The sequence below is a fragment of the Rhamphochromis longiceps genome, linkage group LG10 (assembly GCF_057381845.1).
Source record: "Rhamphochromis longiceps isolate RC_006_pf linkage group LG10, R_longiceps_female_GT1.1, whole genome shotgun sequence".
NCBI lineage: Eukaryota > Metazoa > Chordata > Actinopteri > Cichliformes > Cichlidae > Rhamphochromis > Rhamphochromis longiceps.
The window spans coordinates 2,219,879-2,246,835 of NC_140566.1; the positions used below are offsets into that span (position 1 = coordinate 2,219,879).

Below are 26,957 nucleotides of genomic sequence, written 5' to 3' on the forward strand. Positions count from 1 at the left end.
AGATTTTTTTTAACTGCATAAATAAAGGTTCTATAAAAGTCGCTGCCAAAAACTGATTGCGGCTTCTACCTTGTTACACGAATGTTGTTTGTGGCTCAATATGACTTTGTGTCATCCATGAGGGATGCATTTGACATATGTTTCACATATTATAGGCCATCAAGTTACTTATAGCAGTTTAAATACGAGCAATCAGTTTTTGGCAAATACCGGAAATCAGTTTTTGGCAGACAATCACTTTTTGGCACAACACCGGCACAATCCAGGACAAGTTCCTCTGGGGGCTCTCCCCGATCGTGCGACCGCGGGGGCTGACGGTACAGTCTGACGTCTGAAGGCCTCCGCGGCGATAACTGTTTGAAACAGTACGTGTCATCTTAATGAGCCAGGTAAGGGCGTTCTTGTGAATTCGTGTATTTATGTTACACTTACTTTATAGCTTAGACGGACCCGTCAACTCAAGGTTGTCTTGTGACAAACTAGCCTAGCTTTTAGCTCTTAGCTTGCTAGCAGTATGCTAAAAGTCTTTCCAGAAGCGAACTGAATGAGTGTTAGCTACTGCTAGCTCATATGTAGCCGTAAAAAACCCAGCTAAGAGTTCGAGCGATTTTAGCCGAATTGCTGGTGCTTTAAAAGGCATATATTAAAGATTTCTGAAGGTGAGTCCAGATGATATTTTCACAACAATCCAGTAAACACTAGTTCATGTATTACTCCCAGCAGTTGTTAGCATTTGCTTCAGTTAGTGGTTATAGACGGCTGTTATCTTGTTTCTTTAGTGGCGTGTAACAGCGTTTCTGTTTGTAGTGACTAAACCTATGAACAAGTTATCAAACAAAATCATTACCATCAGCGTACAAGTTACTCTCGCGTTAAAAATGTATATCGAGGAATGAATGGTCACATTATGACAACCGTTAGCTCTGCAACTTAAAGTGTATGTACTGTTGAAAACAGACTAGCAGACTGTAGAAAAAAATGCATCCAGTTTTCCTCTTTAAACCGTCAGTTTTGTCTGTTTCCCCCAAGGTGTATGCACGGAGCGATGGGAGACAGTGCAGGGCTGCAGTTTGTCAGCTCCTATGCTTTTGAAGCCATGCAGAAGGTGGATGTAGTGCGCCTGGCTGCGTTAAGTGATCCGGAGCTGAGGCTGCTGCTGCCCTGCTTGGTGAGGATGGCGTTATGTGCCCCCGCTGATCAGAGCGAGTCCTGGGCACAGGACAAGAAGCTTATCCTCCGCCTGCTCTCTGGGGTTGAAGCCGTCAACTCCATTGTAGCACTTTTGTCTGTTGACTTTCATGCCTTGGAGCAGGACGCACGGAAGGAGCAGCAGCTTAGGTATGACTTATTTTCACATGGTAACACTATATACTGGCACAGTAGTGGGTTACAGAGTGGGAAAAGCTGCTTATCGGGTCATACATATACAGCTATATTTGTTACTGTGTTTTAAAAAACAAAAAAGCCTACTTGGAGTTCATTTTAGCAGTATACATAATGTACCGTCTCCTCTGCTAGGCACAAGGCAGGTGGCTCTAATGCAGAAAGCATCCTGGTGTCACAGCTGCAGCATGGCCTAACTCTGGAGTTTGAACACAGTGATCCCCTCAGGAGACTCCGTCTGACCCTCAGTGAGCTCCTGGCTATCATGAACAAGGTACAGTCAAAGCTCCCCTTATAATTCGGTAGATCTCTGGACACTGACGATGATAACTGAGCATCCACGTTGTAGAAATGTGGAACAAACATGTCACGTATACCTGGGACAGCTGTGTATATGTAAAGAAATGGAAGTATGAATCATTAATGAGTGTCACCTGTGGACTACAGAAACAAGATTGTGCTGCTTTCTTTAACTTTTCATTAAATTTGAAGTTTCTATCAGAATTACGACTAAATCTCTGCCAGCTGCTCTCGCTTGGAATGAAATTAACTGCGTGCTGCTGTTGTCCTTTAGTAGATCCATCTTCATCTAATAGGGTGAGTTGGGTGATGCGTCCCTGTGGCCTGTTTCACATTCCCGTGTTGTTTCTCAGGTGGCAGACTCAAATGGAGAGTTTTTCTTAAAGTCTTCTGAACTCTTTGAAAGTCCTGTGTACTTGGAAGAGGTTGCGGATGTCCTCTGCATTTTACAAGCAGGTAAAAAAGATTATACATTATAATAGCATTGCATTTAATGCAGCAACATTCAAAAACTAGAAAATGCATTTTCTGAAGAAACTGCAGTGTGAATGCTGATAGTTGAATGTTTTGAGCTGAAATGAAACAATTGCTGAATGTTAAGTTAAAAATGTTGAATGAGCTGAATTAGGGATGGGTATCGTTTAGGTTTTATCCGATACCAGTACCAAACCGGTACTTTTGAAACTGTGCCGGTGCTCAACCGGTGCTTAAAGAATGGAGAACACAAACTTTGTCCTAAAACCTCTCATGTTCAGCTGGTTTTTTGTAAAAAGATAACAATGTTAGCCTTTTCTGCAGCTATGGGGCATATATGGTATCACTCTTGGCTGGAAGCAGTGCTTAAACAATGGAAAAAACACAAACTTTGTCCAAAACCTCTCATGTTCAGCTGGTTTTTTGTAAAAAGATAACAATGTTAGCCTTTTCTGCAGCTATGGGGCATATATGGTATCACTCTTGGCTGGAAGCAGTGCTTAAACAATGGAGAACACAAACTTTGTCCTAAAACCTCTCATGTTCAGCTGGTTTTTTGTAAAAAGATAACAATGTTAGCCTTTTCTGCAGCTATGGGGCATATATGGTATCACTCTTGGCTGGAAGCAGTGCTTAAACAATGGAAAAAACACAAACTTTGTCCTAAACCTCTCATGTTCAGCTGTTTTCCACTTTTTCTTTGGTCATTTTAGCCTTTTTGGCCAGGGTGAAGGGAGTATCTGCCATCAAACAAGAAGACAGCTGCATGTAGCTATGATGATGTTTGCTAGTTCACCTTACCTGCATTAATGTAATAACATGGTTAGATTACTCAACGTAAATTACACACGAACAACATGAAGCTACTCACGCAGAGAAGAACGGCTGCTGCTGCATCATCATCCTCATCATTTCTGCTACACTGGCAGGGCTAGGGGCCAGGACTCTCCTCTTCGGGTTTTTGGGGGATGTTGCTAACTCTGGGTCCGATAACAGGCACCACACCCGCAGTAGATGTGCTCGGTGTGAGGTCTCGCAGCAAGCTATCAAATACGGCGCATTTCTCGGCTTTAACAAAACGCTATACGTCGCCAGGTGTTTCATCGGATTTGAGGTGTTACCTCCTTTGACAGTATCACAGTATCAGCTTAAAGCACTTGTTGCTGCTGAGTTTGCATCTTTTGCTGTGAAGTACAGCCAGACTTTTGACCGCTTCGCCTTGGACATTTTTAATCTGTAGCTCTGCTCTAAAAGAACGTACGTACCTGGACCCGCCTACTACGCTCACAAAGGTAAAATGATTGGCTAGAATCCAAAGTGTATGACACGTGCCATGATGGCACTGGATACTGGTACCCATCCCTACAGCTGAAACATATTGAATAATTCACCTGAAAGATAAAGTGGAGAACTGTTGAAAGCTGAAGTTCACACAGAAGAAGTTTCAAAGTTTGAAAGTAGATGATGTTAAAATGTACATTAGAAAAAGCTGAATTAATTTTTTTTAGAAAAACAAAACATCTGAATGAATATTGAAGGTTCATATTCTTTTAATCACTGAATGACTGAAATGTGGGAGATTCAGCTACAGACAGGTAAAGGGTGTCAGTTCTAATAACCCCTACCAGCTAGGGCTGGTAGGTGTGGAGCTTGCTACAGGGGTGCTACTCTACCCTGCGGAGAATGAATATGATTATCTGAAATTCATCATACAGACTCAGGGTCAGCCACCAGATCGTGTTCTAGACTCTGGCATTTACACTGATGACTATTTCATTGAAGACGACTACAAGCAACAGCGCTGGACAGATAAGACTGACCAACAATTTCAGTACGAGACAGGATATCCATCCCTGGAGACTCGATACATAAAACTTAAACGTCTTGATGACCTCGAACAAATAACGAAGGTTAGACGAGGACCAGAAGATGGCCAAAGCTTATTTGTCAGCTTAATTAAAGAGATGTTGGCCTTGGATGCACACCAGCGCATAACACCCTTGGAGGTTCTCCGGCATCCCTTTTTCAACCCTGGCCTCTCTAACAGGTTCCCATGTATTGACACTGAGAGACCACACAGAATCTCCAGAAGGGAGAAACAAAAGTGTGGATCATTGGGTCAAGCTACATCAGATGAGGCGAGAGTGACGCAAAAGAGAGGAGAAAATTTCGGACTTAATGCCAACGTCCAGTGGTTTGGCAAAGGAGGGATGCGCTGGAGCGGAGTCCTTCCTCGTTTTTATGAGGAGCTATCCACACAGAGACCACCTGACATATTGGTAATCCATGCTTGGGGCAATGATTTGGGACTCATGTCTGCTTATTAACTTCTGTCATTGAGAAGGAATTGATGCAACTGCACACAGAGTTCCCTCAATGACAATTGTATATTCATCCATCAACGAGCGTCAGTTGGGAGATATGGAAATCCAGGCAAAATCAATAAGGACAGGCAGATCGTGAACGCCAGCATTAGAAAGGCTGCTGGAGTGATTATTGAGCATCCATGCTTGAGGTTTTTCAACAACTCCATTTTTTTTTACCCGACGGAGTTCATTTAAACAAGAAATGCACTGAAAAGCATCCGCTCGGCGTCTTCAGTCACCTCACAGAAAACTTTCCTTCAGTCCAGAAAACCATATGTTGTTTATTTTAGGCAACGTGAGCCACACTCTCATTTTTCTTTTCTTTTGCCTCTCACCCCCCAACCAGCCATGACAGATGGCTGCCCCTCCCTGAGCCTGGTTCTGTCAGAGGTCTCTTCCTGTTTAAAGGAAGTTTTTCCTTTCCACCGTTGCCTGGTGCTTGCTCTCATAGGGGATCATTTGATTGTTGAGCTTGAATTGAATTGGATTGAACAACATTTTAAACATTCAGGTGAGAGGTTCACATTGTAGGGAGCACTACAAAATCTACAAATAAAAAAATTGTCATGAGCGGCAAATGAAAATAAAGAAAACAATTTTTGAAAAACATCTCTTGCTGCTCTGTTGGCATGGCAAAGTGTTGAAAACATGCCGAAGCTCAAACACTAATTGTTTACTGCACTTTGTCATGCAGCTGATTTCTGCTTGAAGAGCAGTCTGCAGCCAGCCACTCCCATCTCCTCACAGCCTTGTCTTTTTCTTGTAAAAGGCAGTGACTTGCTTTTTGATAAATACAAAATAACTGAAAAATCGAAATAATCCAAATAATAAATAATCCACTGCTCCTGAGAGTTCAGAAATAACGCAGCATATTTAAAATAACAAATATTTCTGTAAACATGTCTGAAAACAATCCGTTTCTTTGACCCTGCCGTCTGAAGTGTGTTTGGATTTTCTCCGTCTTAGAGCTGCCTTCGCTCCTGCCGATCGTGGATGTGGCCGAGGCTTTGCTTCATGTCCGCAATGGTGACTGGTTTCTGTGTCTGCTGGTTGCCAATGTTCCTGACAGCTTCAATGAAGGTAATTCATCTGTTGCACAACGCTGCACATTCTGTCAGCAGATAATGGAAAATAGAGTGGCTGATTAATTGACAGGAATAGTTGGATATAGTCAGTGTGGAGGAAACAGGACTTTATCTGAGATTACCTCCAAGGTTTCTCGCTTTATTAGAATTACACACTGATATCTACAACTATATGTGTTGTTCTTAATGCTGTTCACGGCAGTGGACCGAGAGTGCAGGCATTTGTCTTTGACTGATGATGAACATTATTATTATGTCATCCTGACTCCCCGAGAGCCCTTTGAGAGGCTCTCTGGAATAAAACACTCACTGTCTCCTTATCGCACAGAGTGTCAGATCCATGTCAGGCGCAGATTTGTGCTGCGTAGCGGTGATCATCACAGATTCCTTTTGGCTTTGCTGCTGCAGTTACTCTTTCATTGACATGAAAGTGCAATGGATTCATCCTTGGATGAAGTGTTTGTAAGGTTTGCCATGTTAAACACCAGCTGGCAGCCAGACTTCACCCTGCCGCCTCATCAATGGTGTATGAATGATCCAGGAGCAGCACAGATGGAAACTAATTCAATTTCAAAGCGTTGCCATAATGCCAGCTACCAAATTTACTTTTAAACAATATACAGTGGGAAAGTGAAGGACAAATATGCCAGAGAATTGATGTAATCATGGCTGTTGTGTATTGAAGGACATAACTGGGATCTGGAAGTATTCAGATTATACAGTGTTGAAAGTCTGCATACGTTTCTCCTCATTTGCTGTAAGGATATAGTAAGCAGAAGGTCCACAGTGTTTAAGCGTGCCTCTCTGTTGTTGCAGTGTGCAGAGGTCTGATTAAGAATGGAGAGCGTCAGGATGAGGAGAGCGTAGGTGGGCGGCGCAGGACTGAAGCGCTCCGGCAGCTATGTCAGATGAATCCCTCACAGGCTCTCAATATCCGGGCTATGGTGGTAGGTATACCGTTAGTATAATGGCGGGACTGAACTCACGCCAAACTCCCACTTTATTTACAGCATCCCAAAAGTCATTTATTTCAGATGAGAGATGAGTTCTTCTTATCTAGTAGCTGCTCTTTTTCTACTCTGGATGCACATTTTCTGCAACATTCATTCTGCTGCCCTGTTTTATCCCATTAATTATGCATGTATTAAATCAAATTAATACTCGCACCAGCACATTTGGAGCATCTGCTCCTTTTTTATGAAGCGCTCTCCTGATTAAATGTTTGGATAGCACGACGGTTGTGTTTGCAGAAACATAGCCGCATTAAATATTGATTGTGATCTCAATATAATTATTTGCCGTTAAAACATATCTTCCATAATTTTGCAGTTTCTCTTGGTAACAAATTTAACGCGGCACCCCAGCAAAGCTCATCTGTTTCTCTGCCTCGCTAAACGTAGCCTGCTGGTAATGTAACAGTCATGCACAGATTTCAAGAATGAAAATCAGTTTGACAGACAAATGTTGTGCTTACACCACTTTGTTAAATGATGAATAATTTGTAAGCTGTAGACGTTTGTTTGCTTTTAGCTCCTAAACGTCACTCTTTAGTTATTATAGACTTGACTAACGACTGGCTCTGCTGTGCGGGGAACTATTTTCTCTGCTTAAATCAACTCACCTGATAGAGGGCAGTAAAAGTGATAGGATTTTGCTCTTTAGTCATTTATGTTGTGGTACTCTTAGTGACGCTGTCCCCGAGGGGGAGAAATGAGTCTTATTTCTATCGCTCATAGAGGTTAGAATGTCGGCTATTGAACGAGGCAGAAGAAATTCATTGCCTTGCTGAATGATTCATTAGCAGAACTCGTACTTGGCTGGACTTTGTGGTCTCAAACAACAAGGTCTGGGAATTGATGGGATCCAGTGCTGAAAACAATGTCTGGTGGAGGGCAGTAGAGCTCGCAACCAGCAAGGTCAAGCAACGCGTGATGTTAGAAAATAATGTCGAGAAACATTAATAGTAGGATGACGAGGAACAGTGAATTTAAACAACAATGATATTTCGTTTGCACAGAAAAAGAAGACGACACTAATACAGCAATGCAGGCTTGTATTAGAACGACACCCATATTGCTAGTTCCCCTTTTTTAATTTCCTTTATTTTCAAACCTTGTTTTGGCTCATAATCACTCACTTAGCAAGACAGCTTCTTTGCTCATGTTTCCCCTCAGTAAGAAAAGGAGCTATACAGGGGTCTCGAACTCCAGTCCTCGAGGGCCGCTGTCCTGCAACTTCTCCATGTGTCTCTGCTGCAGCACACCTGAATACAACTAATAGGTCATTAGCAAGACTATAGAACTTGACTGCATGCTGAGGTGGCGACCCCTAACCCTGCTCAAGTAAATGTGTTTGGAACAATGTAATTCCAACAATGCTTTTATTGCACCGTGTTCATTCAGTCATGAGCTGCTGTAACATGAATCAAATGGCTGAATTGCCACCTCAGCATGCAGTCAAGTTCTATAGAGTCTTGCTAATGACCTGCTAGTTGTATTCAGGTGTGTTGCAGCAGGGACACATGGAAAAGTTGCAGGACAGCGGCCCTCGAGGTCTGGAGTTCGAGACCCCTGAGCTATACCTTGGAGACGCGTGTCTTTGCAAAGACCGGGAGCACATCAGCCCATAGTGATAATCAAACAAACATAGACGTAGTCATTATGAAAGAACATGATTAATATTTGATAGAACAGGTGACGCTCTGTAATTGACTGTGGGTGCTCTGTGTGTTCCAGGTGGAGGAGTGTCACCTGCCTGGTTTGGGTGTGGCTCTCACTCTGGATTATAAACCAGATGCAGCAGATGAGGCAGTCAGTCCTCTTGTGTCTTATGTCAGCGGACTGCTGCTTGGCACCAATAGCAAAGTCCGTACGTGGTTCAGTATGTTCATTCGCAATGGACAACAGGTAAGGCCCCGGTTGACTCTCGTATTTCCTGACAACACATAAACAGTCACTCCTTTAGGTGCAAGAGGTGGACCACCCACAATGTCCTCAACATGCTGGATTGTTCCTGTGATGTTTTTAAAGAACAGACAGTAATACAAACACTCGCTGACATTCAAAATGAGATCCTGGTGGGAGTATCTTTCTTGTATTACTCGGTGTTCAGCGCTCGAGTTGGATTGCCCCAAATTTAAGCTAACATTCAAAATATCACAGCAGATATAAAGGAGATCACGAGTCTGGCTATCTGCTGGCATTTCTTGCAGTTTATGGAGCGCAGACACGCTTTAGTCAGCTTTTCACTGTAAATGTCATCATTTGTTTAAATTTCCCTTTCATAAAATGTTGGGGGGTTTTTAGGCGATAAAACTCTGAGGAGGAACGGAGCTTCTGCTCGCCATTGGAGAAATGTCCTAAAATGTTCCTCAAGTTGCTGCTCATGCAACGAGTCAGTTAATGATCATAATTATCAGATTTGTAAATGAACTTGGGCAAACTGTTACCAAGGCCCAGCGGTGGAAGCATGAAAGTTAAATGGTGTCCTCTCCTCACTCGATCCTGCCAGCGTAAGAGGGAAAGCAGCTCAGTGCTGTGGCAAATGCGCAGACAGCTGCTGCTCGAGCTCGTTGCCATCCTGCCGCGTTCACGCAGCACCCATGTGCCCAATAATGGCGGCATGGAGGAGGAAGGAGGCTCGGGGTACTCTGGCCTCAGAGAGGAGCACGTGGTGAAGGCCAGCGCCCTGCTCCGGCTGTACTGCGCCCTCATGGGTATTGCAGGTCTCAGGTGAGTCAAAGATCATGATAGCTTTTGTTACATTTGATTTTATAATCAATATTTTATGTACTAGTTGTAACAATGTAACAATGTATTTTAATGGCTGTGTTTCCTTCCAGACCTACAGATGAGGAAGCAGAGCAACTACTGCAGCTGATGACCAGCCGGCCTCCTGCCACTCCTGCTGGCGTTCGGTTCGTCTCCTTGTCTTTCTGCAAACTGCTGGCCTTTCCTACTCTAGTCAGGTACATAACGTTTATTGACTCTTACTTTTAGACGTCTTTGTTTTATTCTGCCAACACAAACAGGCCAGGGATCACAAGCTCTTTTTAGCTGCCGGTGGTCTTGAATTTTGATTTGCCCGCTGCTTACCAAAAAGCCCTGTCGGTGTTTTTTGGCATTAATAGTATTCTTTTCATATGTCGACTGAGCATTATCCTCTGTGTGCCTGTGCAGCACTCCAGAGCAAGAACAACTGATGGTCATGTGGCTCAGCTGGATGATCAAAGAGGAGGAATACTTTGAAAGGTAACAATAAAAAGGCTTCATGGAGAACGCAAAAGATTAGAGAGTAAAATCCATCACAGGAAGCTGTCACATGTCTGAGTTTATTGTGACACACACGTTATTGTACTGATTTTATATGTCGTAAGCTTTAAATGTTCATCACATCAGCTGTAATAGGATGATGTCTTTACAGAATTAGTCTATAATGCAACATAAACCCATGTGTGAAAGCATTTGTGGCACTTAGATCCTGATCCTGTCTCCTATACTGTGAAACATTATACACAGCTGCTGTTGGTGGTGACCTCCTTTCATATGAAGAATCAGCAGATTTGTTTTTAAAAAAATGTAATTTAATTTTTTAAAATTAATTTCAGGAAGTAGAGCCAGTACCATTCACAGAGTTTGGTGTCGGTATAAGACAAAGGTGCTGAGGTCAGCTTCCTCGCCAGTTTTGATTGGTTGTAACTGGTGCTGACATTGACTGGTATATATCTGACATGCATAGATAGCTGTATGGTGTCTTTTCTACTCCTGCCATCCATCTCAGGTATTATTTTTAAACAACCACAGCATACTTGTCCTAGAAATATGAATTGCTAACCAGCTACGGCTAAAACCAAAGCTGCTGTAGGCTTATCACAGATTTCTGTTTGGGCCCGTTCAGTGTCTTTTTCATAAGATCCAGGATAGTAGACATGGACATCAGAGGGGACTTTAAAGTCAAGAACCTCTTTTTGAATATTGGACATTATTAGTCAGTTACATTAGTTATGTGCATCTCCAAGTTTGGCCCGTTGTTGTTGCTCCAGTGCTGATGATGCAAGTGACAAGGATCAGTGGATTCACGCTAATCGGTGTGCCGGATTTGAACATTTCTTTACATTAGGCTCTGATAGATTTCAGTGTCAGATGAAGAGGGATGAATAAGGAAGGGCAGATAATCTAAGGATGCCTACACACACTCGGTTTCCTTGCCCCTTGACCAAGTGACCGAGGAAACAAAAAACGTTCCCACAATGAACAAGAAGTTGAAAGTATTAAATCGTCTTTATGTGTTGAACTCGTTCCTTGGAGATTTGTTTTTCCTGTATGAAGTCTCTGACCTGTTTCAGCACCTTCAGCATTGAATATGAATCCGTGTTTTTGTGACTCGAGTCCATAAACCATAAATCTGACAGGTTTGTCTGACTAACCTAAAGGCTGTGAGAGGAAGGTTCGGGTGTGTGTGGGTTGATGTAACGGTCATAATCACTTTTATTTAAATTCTGTCCTGCAACATGAAGGCTTAACGACAAACCTAAATGTCTTCTCTCACTTGCCTCTCCTGCATATGTGTTTGTCTTCCTCCTTACAGCGCCGCAGGCGTATCTGCTTCTTTTGGAGAGATGCTATTACTGGTTGCCATGTATTTCCATAGCAACCAGCTCAGCTCCATTATTGAGTTGGTGTGCTCTACTTTGGGGATGAAGGTAAGGTGGTAGGTGGGAGGGAGGCAGTGATCAATACATCAGTCTGGCTGACCAGCCACTGGCCCCTCTCGTCTGCTGCAGCAGTGGTGCATATAAAGACTATATCACTAATGAAACATTTGCAGCATACACGTATCTAGCTAGCTGCTCTACACCCTGCAGCCAGTTTTCAGTGTTATTACTTATTAAGTGCACTATTGTTTCTTGTCTGTGTGCTAAGTAGTTTCCCCGTCTCACTGTATTTCCCACTAAGATGTGTAATGTAATTGGATTTAGAGCCTGTTTGTTTCCACCCCTAGGGCAATCCTCTCAATTCAGTGTTGTGCTTGCCATGTAGAATTTTTCTTATGAAATATGAAAAGAGGGAATTACAAAATAGCAGCACTGCTGCCTACAGGCTGTTTTCACCCACAGCGAGCCTGCCACTCTGGATGTTTTTCATAGTTTTTGTGTAATTCCTGCAGATTGCCATCAAGCCCAGCTCACTGAGCAAGATGAAGACCATCTTCACACAGGAGATCTTCACTGAACAGGTGTGTATGTATATTACAAGTCCATCATTGTGTATTGTTACTGGGCAACCACCGTTTTTGTCAGTGATTTGATTTAGATCTCTGACTCAACACCTCCATCCTTTCAGGTTTCACTGTTTACTATCAGACCAATTTGGGGGGGGGGATTTGCTGCTGAAACCTTTTTCATAGGAAGCACAGAAAGTTTTGACTTTGATATCTTTAGGTTATTACTGCTTGACGTTGGCAAACTGTCACGGTGCATGACAGAGTTTTCACACCAGTATAGACTATTAGCATCACACACATCTGTCTGTGTCATGGGGTAAGCTTCTTAAACAGTGTTATAAGAGAGATCGGACACCTCATGAGTCTTGAACCAGTAAATCCCATAATGGCAACGATGGTTGGATAGTTTTAACCCTATTTTGTAGCAAACCTTTTAAACTGTTTTTTCAGATTCAATTTGATATTAAAGTTAGGAGCTACTTTTGGCTGCTCCCTTATTTCCCAAGGATCGGCATATTTGATTTGGCACACATTTGATGCCCTTTGCCCTTTCTGATGCTGCCCGCCCATTTATCTGGCATTGGGACTAGGAGTGCACTTGGCTGGGGTTTATCTCCTAACAGAATTAAATTTACCATCATTCACATATATGGTGAATGTGTTACCACTGCACCACGGAGCAACTATATTATTTCGATAATGATTCAAAACGTAAACACTTGGCCAAAGATGATGGTTGGGCCCATGCTGCTGGTATAGAAGTAAATTTTCCTGTCCAGGAGCTACAAAAGAAATGTGGCACAAATGTTTATAGTCTTTACATTTCTGAACTGTTAACAACAGTTGTGTGACTTTGGCTGTGCAGGTGGTTACAGCTCATGCAGTTAGGGTTGCAGTGACCAACAACCTAAGTGCCAACATCACAGGATTTCTTCCCATTCACTGCATCTACCAGCTGCTTCGGAGCCGAGCCTTCACCAAGCACAAAGTGTCTATTAAGGTAATGCACACGTTATGGCTGATTGTGACTATTGCGTAACTTTGTACTACTGCACAGCTGTTTGAAACTGTGTTGTTGCCCTTGTGTGCACCTTCTAGGACTGGATCTATCGCCAACTCTGTGAGACGACAACACCCATCCACACCCAACTTATTCCCCTAATTGATGCTTATATCAACTCCATCCTTACTCCAGCTTCCAAGGCAAACCCAGAGGCCACCAACCAGCCAATCACAGAGCAGGAAATCCTCATTGTCTTCCTGAGCTCTGCAGGAGTAAGTCGCTTCCGAAGCTAAATCCGCACCCTTACAAAACACCAGTGCAGTGCATTTGATGGGTTATTGTTAATTTAGTTTGAAACATAATTACACTTTCATAATCCATAATTTTGCTCACATATCCATGTCCACGTTTGCTGGTGATCTCTTTAGCAAGCGGATGGTAGTCGAGCAGGACGGCAGCGCTACTCTATCACCACCCAACTGCTTATCCTGTACTACATCCTGTCTTATGAGGAGAACCTGTTGGCTAGCACCAAACAGCTGGGTATGTATGAGGCTGTTTCCCAACAAAAACACTGCGATGTGTTTGGCTTCCCTTTGTGCTCTTGGCTCACCTCCCTCCTGCTTCTCATTTTCTCTTTCTGGGCCTGTCTGAATTGCATCCTTTGTCATTTTCCTCACTGAAGAATGCATTGTGTGGATGATGAAGGGAATTTGTCAGCAAGTGAGAAGAAAAAGGAACCTTTTGTCCTCTGTTAAGTTGTAGGAGATGCTCTGGATGTGCAGTCATTCATCCTTTTCTCTCTTGGCACTGAATGTTGGCTGCTTCATAGAGAATAAATGGTTGGCTGACAAAGAGCCAAGTACAATGGCTGCGGGAGCAAAGCTAACTAGGACAGCTGTAGGTTAGATTGAGCATTAGCAGTTAGCCTAGTCAGTGTTTATTCTCTCCCGTGACGAGCTCTCCTCTTGCCCTTCATTAGGCCAGATTTATGTGAGAGTTTATGTCCATCTCTTTAATTGCTGTGTTTACCCAAGTGCTCTCTCAGCCTTCAAGGAAGGAGTAATGAAGCCCATCAGCAGTGGTAATGAACCCACGTCAATGAAAAATCACCTCAGCTTCTCGAACGCATCGGCACAGCGGCTCTGGTGTCCTCACACAATCAAATGAAACATTTATCCTCCATCTCGTCCTTATTTTGCTTCACATTTTCACTCTGTTTAGTATTTAATTCAGTATAGTTTCTGTGATCCACTCACTTGTCCTGTTTTCCTCTTTTTCTGTTTTTTTTTTAAGCCCTGATGCAGAAGAAGCCAAAATCCTACTCTGCAGCCCTGATGGACCAGATCCCCATTAAGTACTTAGTTACCCAGGCCCAAGGGCTGCAGCAGGAACTCGGGGGTGAGAGTCACTTTTGGCTTTTTCTTACTAAACACATGGAGAAAAACCCCCAAAAGGTAAAAATTATTTGATTATTGTAGACTGAACGCAGTTTCTTCACTGATCCCAGGTCTGCATTCGGCCCTACTGAGACTGCTTGCAACCAACTACCCACATTTATGCCTTGTGGAGGACTGGGTGTGTGCGGAGGAGGTGACCGGTACCCTGCCCCTGTTGAGGAAGATGATGCTTCCCAGCAACACCTGTAGATACACCCAGAGACAGCTTCACCAGGGTGAGCACAGGAAATTTAAGATGTAGCTGCTGAATTTAAGTTAAAAATATTAAGAGAGAAACATTTTAAAGTAATAAAAACCCAGACAGATGATTGATGGCTTTACTAGCACCACTGACGCTAATCTAGACGCCACAGTTGGGCGAGTGAAATGCCAGATTATCTGTTTTAGGTTGGAATAAAATCATTTATCAATCTGTAATCTTTGTGGTTAATCTTTTATGCTGTGTTGATCCTACAACTGCTGAAGGATCAACAGTTTCAATAGATGTAGGTGATGTGTAGCTACATCCAGATGCTGTGTGCCGCTGCACGACAGACGCAGAGAGCTGGCGTCTCGTTTATTTGGCTCTGTCATGTGGTGTTCTTGTGTTTCTCTGATCTTCATTGTAGTAGTTTAAAAGAAAGTTGTTTGAACTGAGTGATGGTTACATACTTGTGTTGCGGAGCCTGTCTCTTAACCTGAACAGCTTACTCCATTTGTATGGCGTTATTTTTGTGCCACTATTCTGAGCGCACGTAAAAAAAGTTTGCATGTGCAAGTGTTGTATTTTGAGGAGAAATTTATTTTGAGCAAAGAAAAGCTGAACTTGAGTGAACAAAATTCATTGCTGCGTGCAAAAACTGTATTTCAGTGTTTGCTATTATCCACACACACAACAGCAGCCCCTCTCGCTCAGTTTTTGCATTTGCGCTCGCTCGCAATGTGTTGCTCGCGCGCTCAACTCTTTCTCCACACCGTTATATTTGTGCCACAAAACCAGCCAATCACAGACTTGGATGCAAAAAAATCTGATTGGCTGTTTTGGTCTCCAATCAGCTCGAAATGACAAAATGCAATATCCCAGAATCCATTTCGTCCAAACTCAAACGAGGCAGTGGCGGAGGAACACAGAGTGGCGGAGTTCGGAGATGCCTGTTACCCACCAGCTGACCGCATAGCTGGACTGGCCATTGGGCATCCCGGACATTTGCCTGGTGGGCCGATGGTGATTTTTCATTTTTATGTTTGTTTGTTTTTGGGCTGGACCAATTACAACACATCCGTATTGAAGGGAAAAGGAACGCGATTAGTCCCGGACTTCAGCTAGAATCAAAAAGACAAAGCTGGAGTTATTCTGTCTTTACGCTGCACAGCTGCCTCTTCTCTCCCCCTCCCTCTCCTGTTGCTACTTCAATCATGAAACTGATCAATGATCAGCTGATCGTCTCTCTTGTTTGTTTATCTCCCACTTTGCGCCAGAAACAGGAAACCAGCGGATGTTACGCTAAACAACAGCAGCACGTTTAAGCTGATCAGCTGTTGTTAGAATTTATTTAATATTAATTTCTAGTATCAGCTGATGTTTGCTGGAGCCACAGCTGTAAAGCTGCTGGTCATGATATCGGTTTGGAAACATGAAGGTGATACAAATCATACATGTATACCAACAAGACAGTACATCACTGTCACAACAGCGTTTGTTTTAGTTCAAAGGATTTTTTTTTCTTCGTTTTTCCTGTAACACCTGGTGGTGTAGTCGGTGATTTTCTGTCAGTTCAGCCTTTTATATTATGTTTAACCCGAGTGACCACCCGGTCAGCTGGTGGGTAACAGGCATCTCCGAAGACGTCAGAGCACTTATGCAAATATGTGATGTCCTGATGAATCGAGCAGGTATTTGAAGTTTACACAGAAACATTCTCGCATGAAAATATCTTTAAAGTTTATTTTGTGACCCAGAAAGAGTAATATTTCAAACTCCGCCCCTCTGTGGTCCTCCGCCACTGCCTCGTTTGAGTTTTGGATGAAATGGATTCTGGGATATTGCATTTCATCATTTCGAGCTGATTGGAGACCAAAACAGCCAATCAGATTTCTTTGCATCCAAGTCTGTGATTGGCTGGTTTTGTGGCACAAATATAATGGTGTGGAGAAAGAGTTGAGCACGCACGGGCAGAAATGTTGAGAGCACGAGCAACACATTGCGAGCGAGCGCAAATGCAAAAACTGAGTGAGAGGGGCTGCTGGTGTGTGTGTGTGTGTGTGTGTGTGTGTGTGTGTGTGTGTGTGTGTGTGTGTGTGTGTGTGTGGATAATAGCAAACACTGAAATACAGTTTTTGCAGGAATGAATTTTCTTCGCTCAAAACAAATTTCAAACACTTGCACCTGCAAACTTTTTTTACGCGCGCTCAGAATAGTGGCACAAAAATACCGCCATACATTTGTAGGATTTAATCTGTGATTTACATTTTTCCTCTGACTCTTGAAATGCATCCATGCTGCTAAAGGAATCTGTTGATTAACCTCAACGGACAATCACAAAATAATTCTCAAGTGTATTTATGATACTGTGCTGTGCACTTGTTGTACACTGATGGAGATGCAGCCAAAGCTTCTCTATGAATCAGAGATTAAAGCTTATGTTTTCCTCCCAGCCTTCCAGAAGTTGCCATCAGGTAGTCCCAGGCTGATGCGTATCCTGGAACATTTAACACTGCTTTCACCTGGAGACCTGATCCCTTACGCGGAGGCCCTCACAGCCAGCATGGCTCTGCTGCTGGAGCCTGCTGTGCCTCGTCGTATACTACAGACCGTCAACAAGCTCTGGATGGGTCTGAACACCGTGATGCCCCGCAGGTACGTGCTCCGGACATGCAATCAGGAATTTGTGCCTTAAGGCATTAATGGAATCACTTGAGTAACTAAAATTGGTCTAAAGAATTTTCTTGTCCTCACTAATTAGAATTTGACATCACTGAAGTCAATGAACTCCCCTGCTGCTGGTTAAATAATAATTATACATGTTTCCAGTAAAAGGCTTACAGGGGTGTTTGACTTGTTGCTTCCTCCTCTAGGCCTCACTCTGCTGCTCAAAGGAGCACAGCTACCAAAAGGAGCCTGTTACAAGACGAGCTCAGGCAGGAAGACTGAGGGGGAGATGTAAGGGGTTGTCGGGGGAGCATGCTAGCGGGCCGTCGTTATTACCGTGTTGTTTGGAAAATACGGCGCACTTAAAATCAATCCTTTGATTTTTCTGAAAGTCGACAGAGCCCCTTATAATCCCGTGTGCCTTATGTATGAACTCTGGTTGTGTTTACTGACCTCGAAACGATTTTATGTGCACGGCGCTCGAAAATCTGTCAAATGTTTTAGTACGACTTTGCTGAGCTACGAAGCCGCACCGCTTGATGGATTGTGGGAGCGTTACGGCTATCGTAGGCGGAGCCTCGCGGAGTGATACGTGCTGTGCTTCAACATAATGTTTCCGTATTGTGTGTGTATAACCTCTTTTAAGTTTTGTGGATATTATACATGGTTGTGCTCAGGATATGTCGGCCAGTTTCCACTGGAAACGCCTTTTGGTTAAACTGTCAGTGAGGAGTTTGCATTTGCACTGTTACATTTTTCTATAACTTTAATGCACATAAAAAACAGCTGCTTGTTTAAGTGGAAATACATTGATGTTTTTTTTTTTTTTGCACTAATAAAGTTGAGGAGTTGTAAAGTATTTTGTCTCGTGTCAATTATATCGTCAGTTATATCGTTATCGCAAATTTTCAAATGATATCGTGATAAATATTTTTGGTCACATCACCCTGCTCTAGTCTGAATATTAATCTTGGGCGTAATACTGTCAGTTTTACTTTGAGCAGTTTTAATGTTGTCCCTTAACAAGGCAGTGTTTCTTAGTCTTAGTTAGGTCAGAGTTCTTTAAAAGCCGGGTACAGTCGGTGCTTCAGTTAACAAAACTGTGTGGTGGGAATGAAATTGTGTGTCTGTGTCACAGGCTGTGGGTGATGACGGTAAACGCCCTCCAACCTTCAGCGAAGCTGCTCAGGCAGCAGAGGTACACCCAGAATGACCTGATGGTCGATCCTCTCATCGTGCTGCGCTGTGATCAGAGAGTATACAGGTGACTACAAAAAGCCACGCATGGACTCAGACATACAGTCTCAGATGTGTTGCAGTAGGTGGGCTTTCATGTGGTCCACATTTTCACTGAACGTAACTAAAGAATTTCTTCTTATACAAAAGATGAACCCTTTATGACCAGGCAGCGCGGGCACGCTCCGTTTTCCGTAACTATTTTTAAAGCCCGGTAGCACTGGAACCACGTGAGCTAGCGCAATCATTTTTTTTTGCATATGAAACCTGAGGAGTTGTACTTACATCTTATGCCATCAGCTCGTCCTCAGTCACGGTTTCCTTCCACATACAGCTTTGCAACACCTGCATAAAAAGCACTTGCAGCAACAACAACATAATATTCCAGAAACAGGCTCGTCCGATCCGATCAGCTGTTCATAACACTTCCTACGTTTGAATAGACGTCAGCGTGAACTGTTGCATGCCCGCCATGACCTGCCCGGAACTGGAAGTGACGTCATTTTCACAGAAAATTTATTTTTTGTCCTGTAGGGCATTTACAAAGATATGCAGGTATTTTTAAAATAGATTTTGAGTTTATGCCTTTCTGTATCGTGTCTGGGAGGCTTAAACTCAAACTGCTGGAAATAATCTGTTTTGATGCTTTTTTTTTTTTTTGCAAATTTGCATCATAATATTTATTTTCATTTTTCCTGCAGTATATAAAAATTAGTGTATCTCAAAAATAAAACTATGAAGACACTCAAAATAATTTTCCTGTGGTTGGAAACTATTTTGTGCAACTGTTTTGTATTTACAGTTTTGAGGGGTGAACCTCTGAAATTACTCTAACTGGAAATATATGGAAAAAAACAAAAACGATTTTCAATTTTTTTTTGTCATTTATTGCACTTTTTTATGTAGTTACTAAGGACTTAATGCATACATGTTATTAAAATTGAGGCTATAATGGTTGTATTGATGTATAGAAACTGCATGTAAGAATATAAAGATGAGCTCTGGCAGACGTGTTATGATGCGTCTTAATTGTCAGGTAACAATATTTGTTTTTGGCCAGGTGTCCTCCTTTGATGGACATTGTCCTTCACATGCTGAATGGCTACCTGCTGGCCTCGAAAGCCTACCTACAATGTCACCTGAAGGAGACGGCCGACTTTGATCGACAGAGCCAGACTGTGTCGAGCCTCGGTGTGCCGGGACAAGCAGATACGCCGGAGGTCACCAGGGAGGAGCTAAAGAACGCTCTTTTATCTGCGCAGGTCATTTGAGTTTTATAAGAGTGCTATGCATGTGACAGCATATTCATTCCTAACCCTGTTTCCTGTATCACGTTGTTTCTTCATCCCCCCCAAAATATTACACTGCAAAATTTTCAAATCTTATTTTTATGTGAAATTTCTATCTTACTGGTGTTTCAGTAAAACAAAAAATGCAAAAAGACACTAAAGTGTAACGGCGGGCCTTTTATGCAAAGTCATTATAAATCCTTGTTTTTGTCCAACTGCAGGACAGCGCAGCAGTGCAGATTCTTCTGGAGGTGTGCCTGCCAACCTCTGAAGAGCAGCAGCTGGGGGCCACCACAGACAGCCTGTTGAGGAGCATTCGGGGCCCCGTGCCAGGGAAATTGAAACAGGGAAGCCTGGGGCCTGCAGCCAAGGGGGGCGGGGAGGCTGCGGAGCCAGAGGGAGGTTTGCTCAGTGATTTGAGGGAGGTGCAGTGTCTCATCTGTTGTCTGCTGCATCAAATGTTCATCGCCGACCCCAACATTGCCAAGTTGGTCCACTTTCAGGTAATATAATGCTGGCAGGTTTATTGTGCCATTTTGTGCATCCTTCCACATTTTCCTATTGAAAGCATTACAGTCATTGATAATTGATTACACCGTAGAGCAGAAAATACCTTCAATGCGTTTTTCAAGAAGATCCGAATCATATTGACCCCATTAGTCATCAGATTGTGCTGTGGCGTAAGTAATAAGTGAGTGCAGCTCCCAGAAGCAGCAGACAGCCATATGGTGGACTTCATCAAACCGCTTCCTGTCACAGTAATCCATCCACGCTGCTGAGCAGGAGCTGCTGAGCAGGAGCTGCTGAGCAGGAGCTGCTGCAGTGTGCATCGGCGCACACGCATGTTTACGCTGGCACTCATTTACATAGACGACTGTTTGAATAAATGAACTGCTTATTTGCGATTTCTTGCTTATGTTGCTAGATTAATTCCAAGTTTCCCGTTTCCTCTTGTCTCCCTGTCTGCCAGGGTTACCCTCAAGCTCTGCTGCCTCTAACTGTGGCAGGCATTCCCTCCATCCATATCTGTCTGGACTTCATCCCAGAGCTGCTGGCCCAGCCCCAGCTGGAAAAGCAGGTGAGGCCTCCCAACCTCCCCTCCCCTCTCTTTCCTGGCTTTCACTCCTAGACTTGCCCTGGGTTTGTGCCAGAGCCTCTCTTACACTGTTGTGCTTTTATTTATTTATTTTCTCCAACCAGCTCTGCTCGCTGCTCTGCTGAGTGTTTGCATATTTGCTACATAAATAAATGTATTAAATGTCTCACTGTTGTTATCGTGTGTCCCTGCAGATCTTTGCAATCCAGTTGCTATCATATCTGTGCACCCAGTACGCCCTACCCAAGTCCCTGAGTGTGGCCAGGTTGGCCATCAGTGTCATGGGTACACTTCTTACAGGTCGGTAAACACTCTTTACGTCTCACACGCTCATGCATGTGGTGATATACTTCCTCTTTTAGTGTGCGTCTTTTCTCTGTCAAACATTCAGTCTGCTGCCTGCACTGTGCAGTTCATCTTACATGAATCAGCTGTTGGCACACAGATGTTTTTATCCCTGTGTTTAGCTGCCATCCTCTGGTGTTTAGCTGTTAGTGCAACATTGTTTCTCTACACTGTATTAACTGTTTATCAGCCTTGTGTTTTGTGTTAATTGTGTATTCGTGTGTGTGTTTTGCTTCCTAGTGCTGACTCGTGCCAAGCGGTTCCTCTTCTTCATGCCCACCCTGCCATGCCTGGTGGCTTTCTGCCAGGCGTTCCCTCCACTCTACGATGACGTGGCAGCTCTCTTAGTACAAGTGGGCCAGGTTTGTTCTTCGGACGTGGCCACCAAAGCCCGGGACATCGATCCTTTTATCGCGCGTAAGCATGATTACTCGTTTTCTTGGCAGAATAATGTTGACACAAAAATATTTTGACCCGAATGATTTTTGTTCATCTTTTTAAAAATCCACAATCCAGATGTTGTAATTAAAGCCATCTGATCATTTCTGTCCTAAATGTCTAAGAATTATGAGAAAGAGCCTTCATCATTTATTAGCTTTGATGTGTTTGAGTGAAGCCTGATGTTGCCTTACACATAAAGACCAAGTGCCAGCCTGCTCCTCAGACTGAGGGTTTGAAGCTCGGTGTTGGTATCACTGCTGTTGGATCTGTACTCACTGTGGATGCACAGCTCATGTATTTCACTGGATCTAGTAAATGTGTAGTAGGAGTATACCTACCATAGACATTTAAAGGTGTTGTCCATGTATGCTACTGCAGACAGGCTTGATCTACTTTGTTTATTCAGCATTTCTGGACGCTTCGATTGGACATAGAATAATTTGTGTAGATGAGTTTAGATCTACCAGTGCTAAAGAAAAACACTTGTTTTTTCACTCAGGCTTGCAGTATCTTAAGGAGAAACCACTGGAGGCTGTGGTCTCAGGAGGACACCCCTGCAAGCTGACTCTACCCCAGAAGACAGCAGAGGAGCTGGGTGGGGCTGACCCTGATGTCCAGCTCTGTTACTGCATAGAGGCCACCTTCATGGACATTATCAGCTGCACCCTTCACGGACTATAGAGCAAACACACACAGAGACTCTGGATGGTTCAAAGGGACTTGATTAAACCAACAACTCCAAACACTCGGTGTTCATGTGCTCTGTGATGATTTGTAGAAATCAAAATGTTTTGGGGTTTTTCTTCGACCTCTGTAAGCATATTTTTTTAACTTTAAGTGCTACGACCTTTTTTTCTCAGGCACTGAAAAAAATGTTGCCTTCAGATGTGAGAGTTTTGTAATGTATTTGTTTGTAATAAAACAAAGGAAATATCCGTCTGAGGTTTATTCTGCAGTGGGAAGTTTGGATAGATGTGGCATCTCCTCTCAGCAGAAATCTGGACTCCTGGTTTTCTGCCCCTTGCATATAATTAAGATTTTATTTCTTGTTTTTACTGGAAATAGTTAACTTTTTTTTTATGCAATCAAAAAAAGACCTTTAAATCCAGTTACAGTTAAGTCTTAGGAGTTGTTTACGTTTTTGACCTTTTAACATTTTAACACAAGTTCACAAACATCAAAGAAGAAAAAGGATGATTGGAGCAAACGAGTTGGTTCTGTTGGATATTTTTACAATAATCTTGATAAATACCTGAAATATACAGAAGAACCAATTCTTGTCAGTTACAATGTTTCCAGTAACTAAAGTCATTAAAATGGTTTGTTTGGTTTATAATGAAATCTTTGTACCTCTGAGCACAAACATGGTTGGTTCCTTCTAAAACAAGCAGCTGGTTTCAAAGACAGATAAATAGCACTGAGGCATATTCAAACATTCACACGCTTCAGATAATAACTTTGGGTTATGATTCTTAGATGACCTGCTGCTAGTGCACGTGTATAAAAATACTGTCCAACTTAAAAAAAAAAAACAAAAAAAAACTTGTTCAGGCTTAAGCAAAAACAGCAGTGTTTATTTTCTAATTCTTGAATTCAGGCTGGGCTCGACCCCCCAACCAGCCCACGCCTATTTCTTAAAATGCTGTTGTGTGCACTGTAATGTGTAGCTGCTATCTCACATGTACCTCGGGATGCATCATCATCTGTAGGCCTCGTGGGCTGACATCAGCCTATCAGGGAATAAGATGGCATTTAGTGATGTCAGTGACTGATCTGTATCTGTCGCGTCACACCGCTGTTGCAGTAGGTAAATGTCCAAAGATGTCGAGATAAAGAGCTGGGAGGCTTTCAAACTATTTTTAAATGTGGAATTATTTTATTTTCCTGGCACAAAGGTGTTGATTTGAACTTATATTCTATTGGAGATTATGTATCGGAATTTCAGGAGCAGGACCTCCAAACACGCTCCAGAGGGTCCCCCAGTTCTGCAAGCTGTCGTTCTCGTTTACGTGCCCCTCCCTCCCTCCGTCCCTCCTTGTTCTCATTTCTTTAACTTCACTTCTATTTAGTACACGGGGATCTGCCAGGCCTGGGAGCCATCGCCAGTCTCCTTCGAGGCCTTCCCCAAACCGCAGCTCACTTCATGTCCAAGCATCACCTTTACCTACTAAAACACTGTCAAACCTAAAATGAGGACGTGGGCCCAGCGAGTGAATTCTATTCTACTTGCTTACTATTAGTTACTTCACATTTAGTGTAGGTTGTTGCTGCTGTGCTGTCCTGACAGGTGTATCCTGATAATTCACCAGAGGGCACTCTTGCCACACTAAAACCAACACGTCCACTCCATCAACAGCCATTAATTACAGAAACCTTGTTGATTCAGTGGTAAAGAGTCAGAGAGTAGTTTTCAAAGTTGATACACAAATATAAAACTGTTACTGTCAGAAGGTAAGAATGCAGCCGCCCTGTGATTTACAGTAATATGCAAAACGCTGCTGGAGGATTTTACATATTATGTGCCAGTACATAATGGCGCCACCGCTGTTTAAACGACCAGAATTACTGCACATAAAATACATACCGAGGGATTTTAGACCTAATTGCACCGGCAGTCACGTGTAAATGTAATATATGAAAACAAACTGGTAGATGATATGCATCATGTTTTGTAGCCTTTTAAGGGAGAGATGAGTGGCAGCCACAGTTTCTCTGTTTGTGAATCCATGAAGTGCTCTGCAGCAGTTTGTTGTGCCGCTGCAGTTTCCTGGTGCTGTGAGAGATGCCTGAAGCAAGTGAGGGTGAAATCACAGAGCAGTTTTGTTTTCACTGCTGTGCTTGTAACATCGAGCGCCCAAAAATACAACATCTTGCAAACTGCAAGGAGAAGGGTGCGGCGAGGGGAGAAGTAAGAGAGATGTAGTTGCTCAGTTCAGTTTGACAGAAGCTGAAGAAAATAAAGAGAATCTTCAGGTAACATTTATTATGTTTCGTGCTGATTTGGAAATACCAAACGATGGCATCTATGTTGTAATTAGAGTCTGTCAGCAGACCCAGAACAAAACTGCTCCAGTTCAGACACGAAGACGTTGTGTTCTGCAGGGATGTAGATGCCGTCGACATAATCAGACCTTCACGTCTTTTAAAGAATGTTATTTAATGAGGGAAGCACCAAAACCACACTTTAGTGCTGATACTGATACAATACTCACAAGTGATTTGTCTGTCACGGCATCTTTCAAACAGCACAAATTCAGTCACACGTGTTTAGATCGCACGTATAAGAGCCGCAGAGTTCACGCCGCGTCCCTCACGTACAAAGTTAACATTTACAGTAACGATGCGGCGGCTGCTGATTATCTGCTGTCTCTCATTCATGAGACACAACCAAATCTTCAGAGATCAAATGGTCATTTTTAAATAATCAGTTTTACATTCAGTACATCAGCATTCGACAGCAAACAGGCAGCAGCTGCTCGGTGAGCATGAAGACTAACCGTAGTTTCACAACAATGCTTTCATGTCTTTAGAAATCTCCGAGATCACTGAAGGCAAAGTGGCTTTCTTAATGTACTCGTCCGAGTATAATGTTGCCCACATTTTCACTTCAGGTTGCTTTTGTTCACGTTTGTTTCCTGTTTGCTTTTGTTTACTGGCAGTAATAAAAGGCGAGCCCTTAAGAGGCAGCACATCTCCCACTCCAGCTCGTTACAAGAGTCGCTGAGGGTAGCAGAGCATTCTTCCCTTGTTTGTCTCAGTGGCTCTTAGACAGAAAGGCACTTCAGGTAAAATGCAGTAAAACGCCCACGTACTGCTATAACTATGCCTGAGACATCCATGTGATGCACACTGCTTGGCTCTCTGTTGCTCTTCAGGTATTTGAGTTTTCAATCTGTTTGAATTCTCTCATACAGAAACAGCATTTTTTACACTGGTGAAATCAAATCTGCAGTGACGTTTCCAAACACAACTCTTTAGCACTCCAGCATCTTTTTACATCGTTTCAAATTATACACAGCAAAACTGAACACATCCCTCTGCAACATCCAGTTATTCAGAAAGATTTTGTCTTACAGTAACTGTAATTTGAAATATTTAGTGGAAGCACTTAACTAAGCACCTCCACTTAGTTAAGTGCTGTTTTATTTTGGTGTGAGTTTGTAACACCGGGAGACGCTGGCATTGGTGGAATTACTGAACTCTGCAGGTGCTCACATAGAAAGCCCACGTGGATCTTTTGGATATTGCACCGTTTCTCCAGCATACTTTAACCTGTGTGGCGTGCTCAGTGTTGGACAAGTTACTTTGAAAAAGTAATTAATTATAGTTACTAGTTACTTCTTCAAAAAATTAACTGAGTTACAAGATTCTAAAAGTAATTAACTACTGCGTTACTTTAAAAAAAAAAGTTTAACCCTCTGGGGTCCAGTTCAATGTTCCCTCTAATGTTTCATGTGTCTGAGCGAGCACACAAACTCCCTGAGCGGACACTTGGACCACTGTGAGCAACAGCAGACGTGAGCACTGTGGTCATGCCAGCATCCAATCCATCCAAGTTACATGTTTATTAAAGTAATCAAATTACAGCATTTATGTTAGACTACTTTTAATTAACTGCTTTAGTCCACTTACAATGAAAATTTAAATGAATCTTGTTCATGACCTGTGCAGCATGTTAACACCATTGGAAGGAAAAATAACCTGAACTCCAATTTTTAAAACACAACTTCTTCTTTTTTATTTTTTTATAAAGCTCTGACTGTATTATGAGTCTGTGGTCTGGGAGAGAGTCTGTAACTCTGTCTGCAAATAACAGTAAATAATGACCAATGCTGGGCAGTTAATTATATAGTTACTTCTTCAAAAAAGTAACTGAGTTAAGCAAACAAAGTTTTGCAGCTTTTACCTAAAAATGCAGCCAAGGCGTTTTTAAACAAACATTTCAAACTATTTACAGAACAATCAGCTGTTCTGCATCAAATCTGATGCCACACAAATTATTTGTGTCACTCCAAAAATAATTTCTGTCCACTATGAGATGAAGGAGAACAACAGCCTGATACCTGCAGGCCTGACAGCAGCAGATGTGTCACTGCTGTAACACCTGTAACACTCAGCAGTCGCCTCGTTGTTCTGACACACACAACAACTACTGACCACACTACACACTCACTACAGAAGACAACACATTAACTACACACTCCAAACACGCTAAACGTCACAAATCTCTCACATCTCAAAACTCTCTCTCTCTTCCTAAACAACCAAATGTCATGTTGCCATATCATTTTTTGATTGGTCGACATGGTGCATTTTTCCACCAACACCAACGGGCTGTTTTTTGTTTATTTTTGTTTATTTTTTGCTCATAAGCAGAGCGTGCTCGCTGCGCTGTCCTTAGACAGTAAA

At 42.8% G+C, this 26,957-nt stretch overlaps 1 protein-coding gene across 1 annotated transcript; it reads left to right on the plus strand.

The window, feature by feature from the left end:
* Positions 1-254: 254 nt before the first annotated feature.
* On the plus strand, positions 255-22,469 carry ints2 (integrator complex subunit 2). The gene is made up of 25 exons (XM_085419844.1): positions 255-389; positions 1,030-1,338; positions 1,519-1,657; positions 2,037-2,139; positions 5,490-5,603; positions 6,425-6,555; positions 8,344-8,514; positions 9,119-9,339; positions 9,450-9,575; positions 9,787-9,858; positions 11,195-11,309; positions 11,774-11,842; positions 12,696-12,830; positions 12,929-13,105; positions 13,262-13,376; positions 14,130-14,234; positions 14,344-14,508; positions 16,928-17,129; positions 18,280-18,405; positions 19,438-19,639; positions 19,888-20,169; positions 20,637-20,744; positions 20,957-21,062; positions 21,348-21,524; positions 22,048-22,469. The coding sequence occupies exons 2-25, from the start codon at positions 1,034-1,036 to the stop codon at positions 22,227-22,229; spliced, it is 3,648 nt and encodes a 1,215-aa protein (XP_085275970.1). The 5' UTR covers positions 255-389; positions 1,030-1,033; the 3' UTR covers positions 22,230-22,469.
* Positions 22,470-26,957: the final 4,488 nt, after the last annotated feature.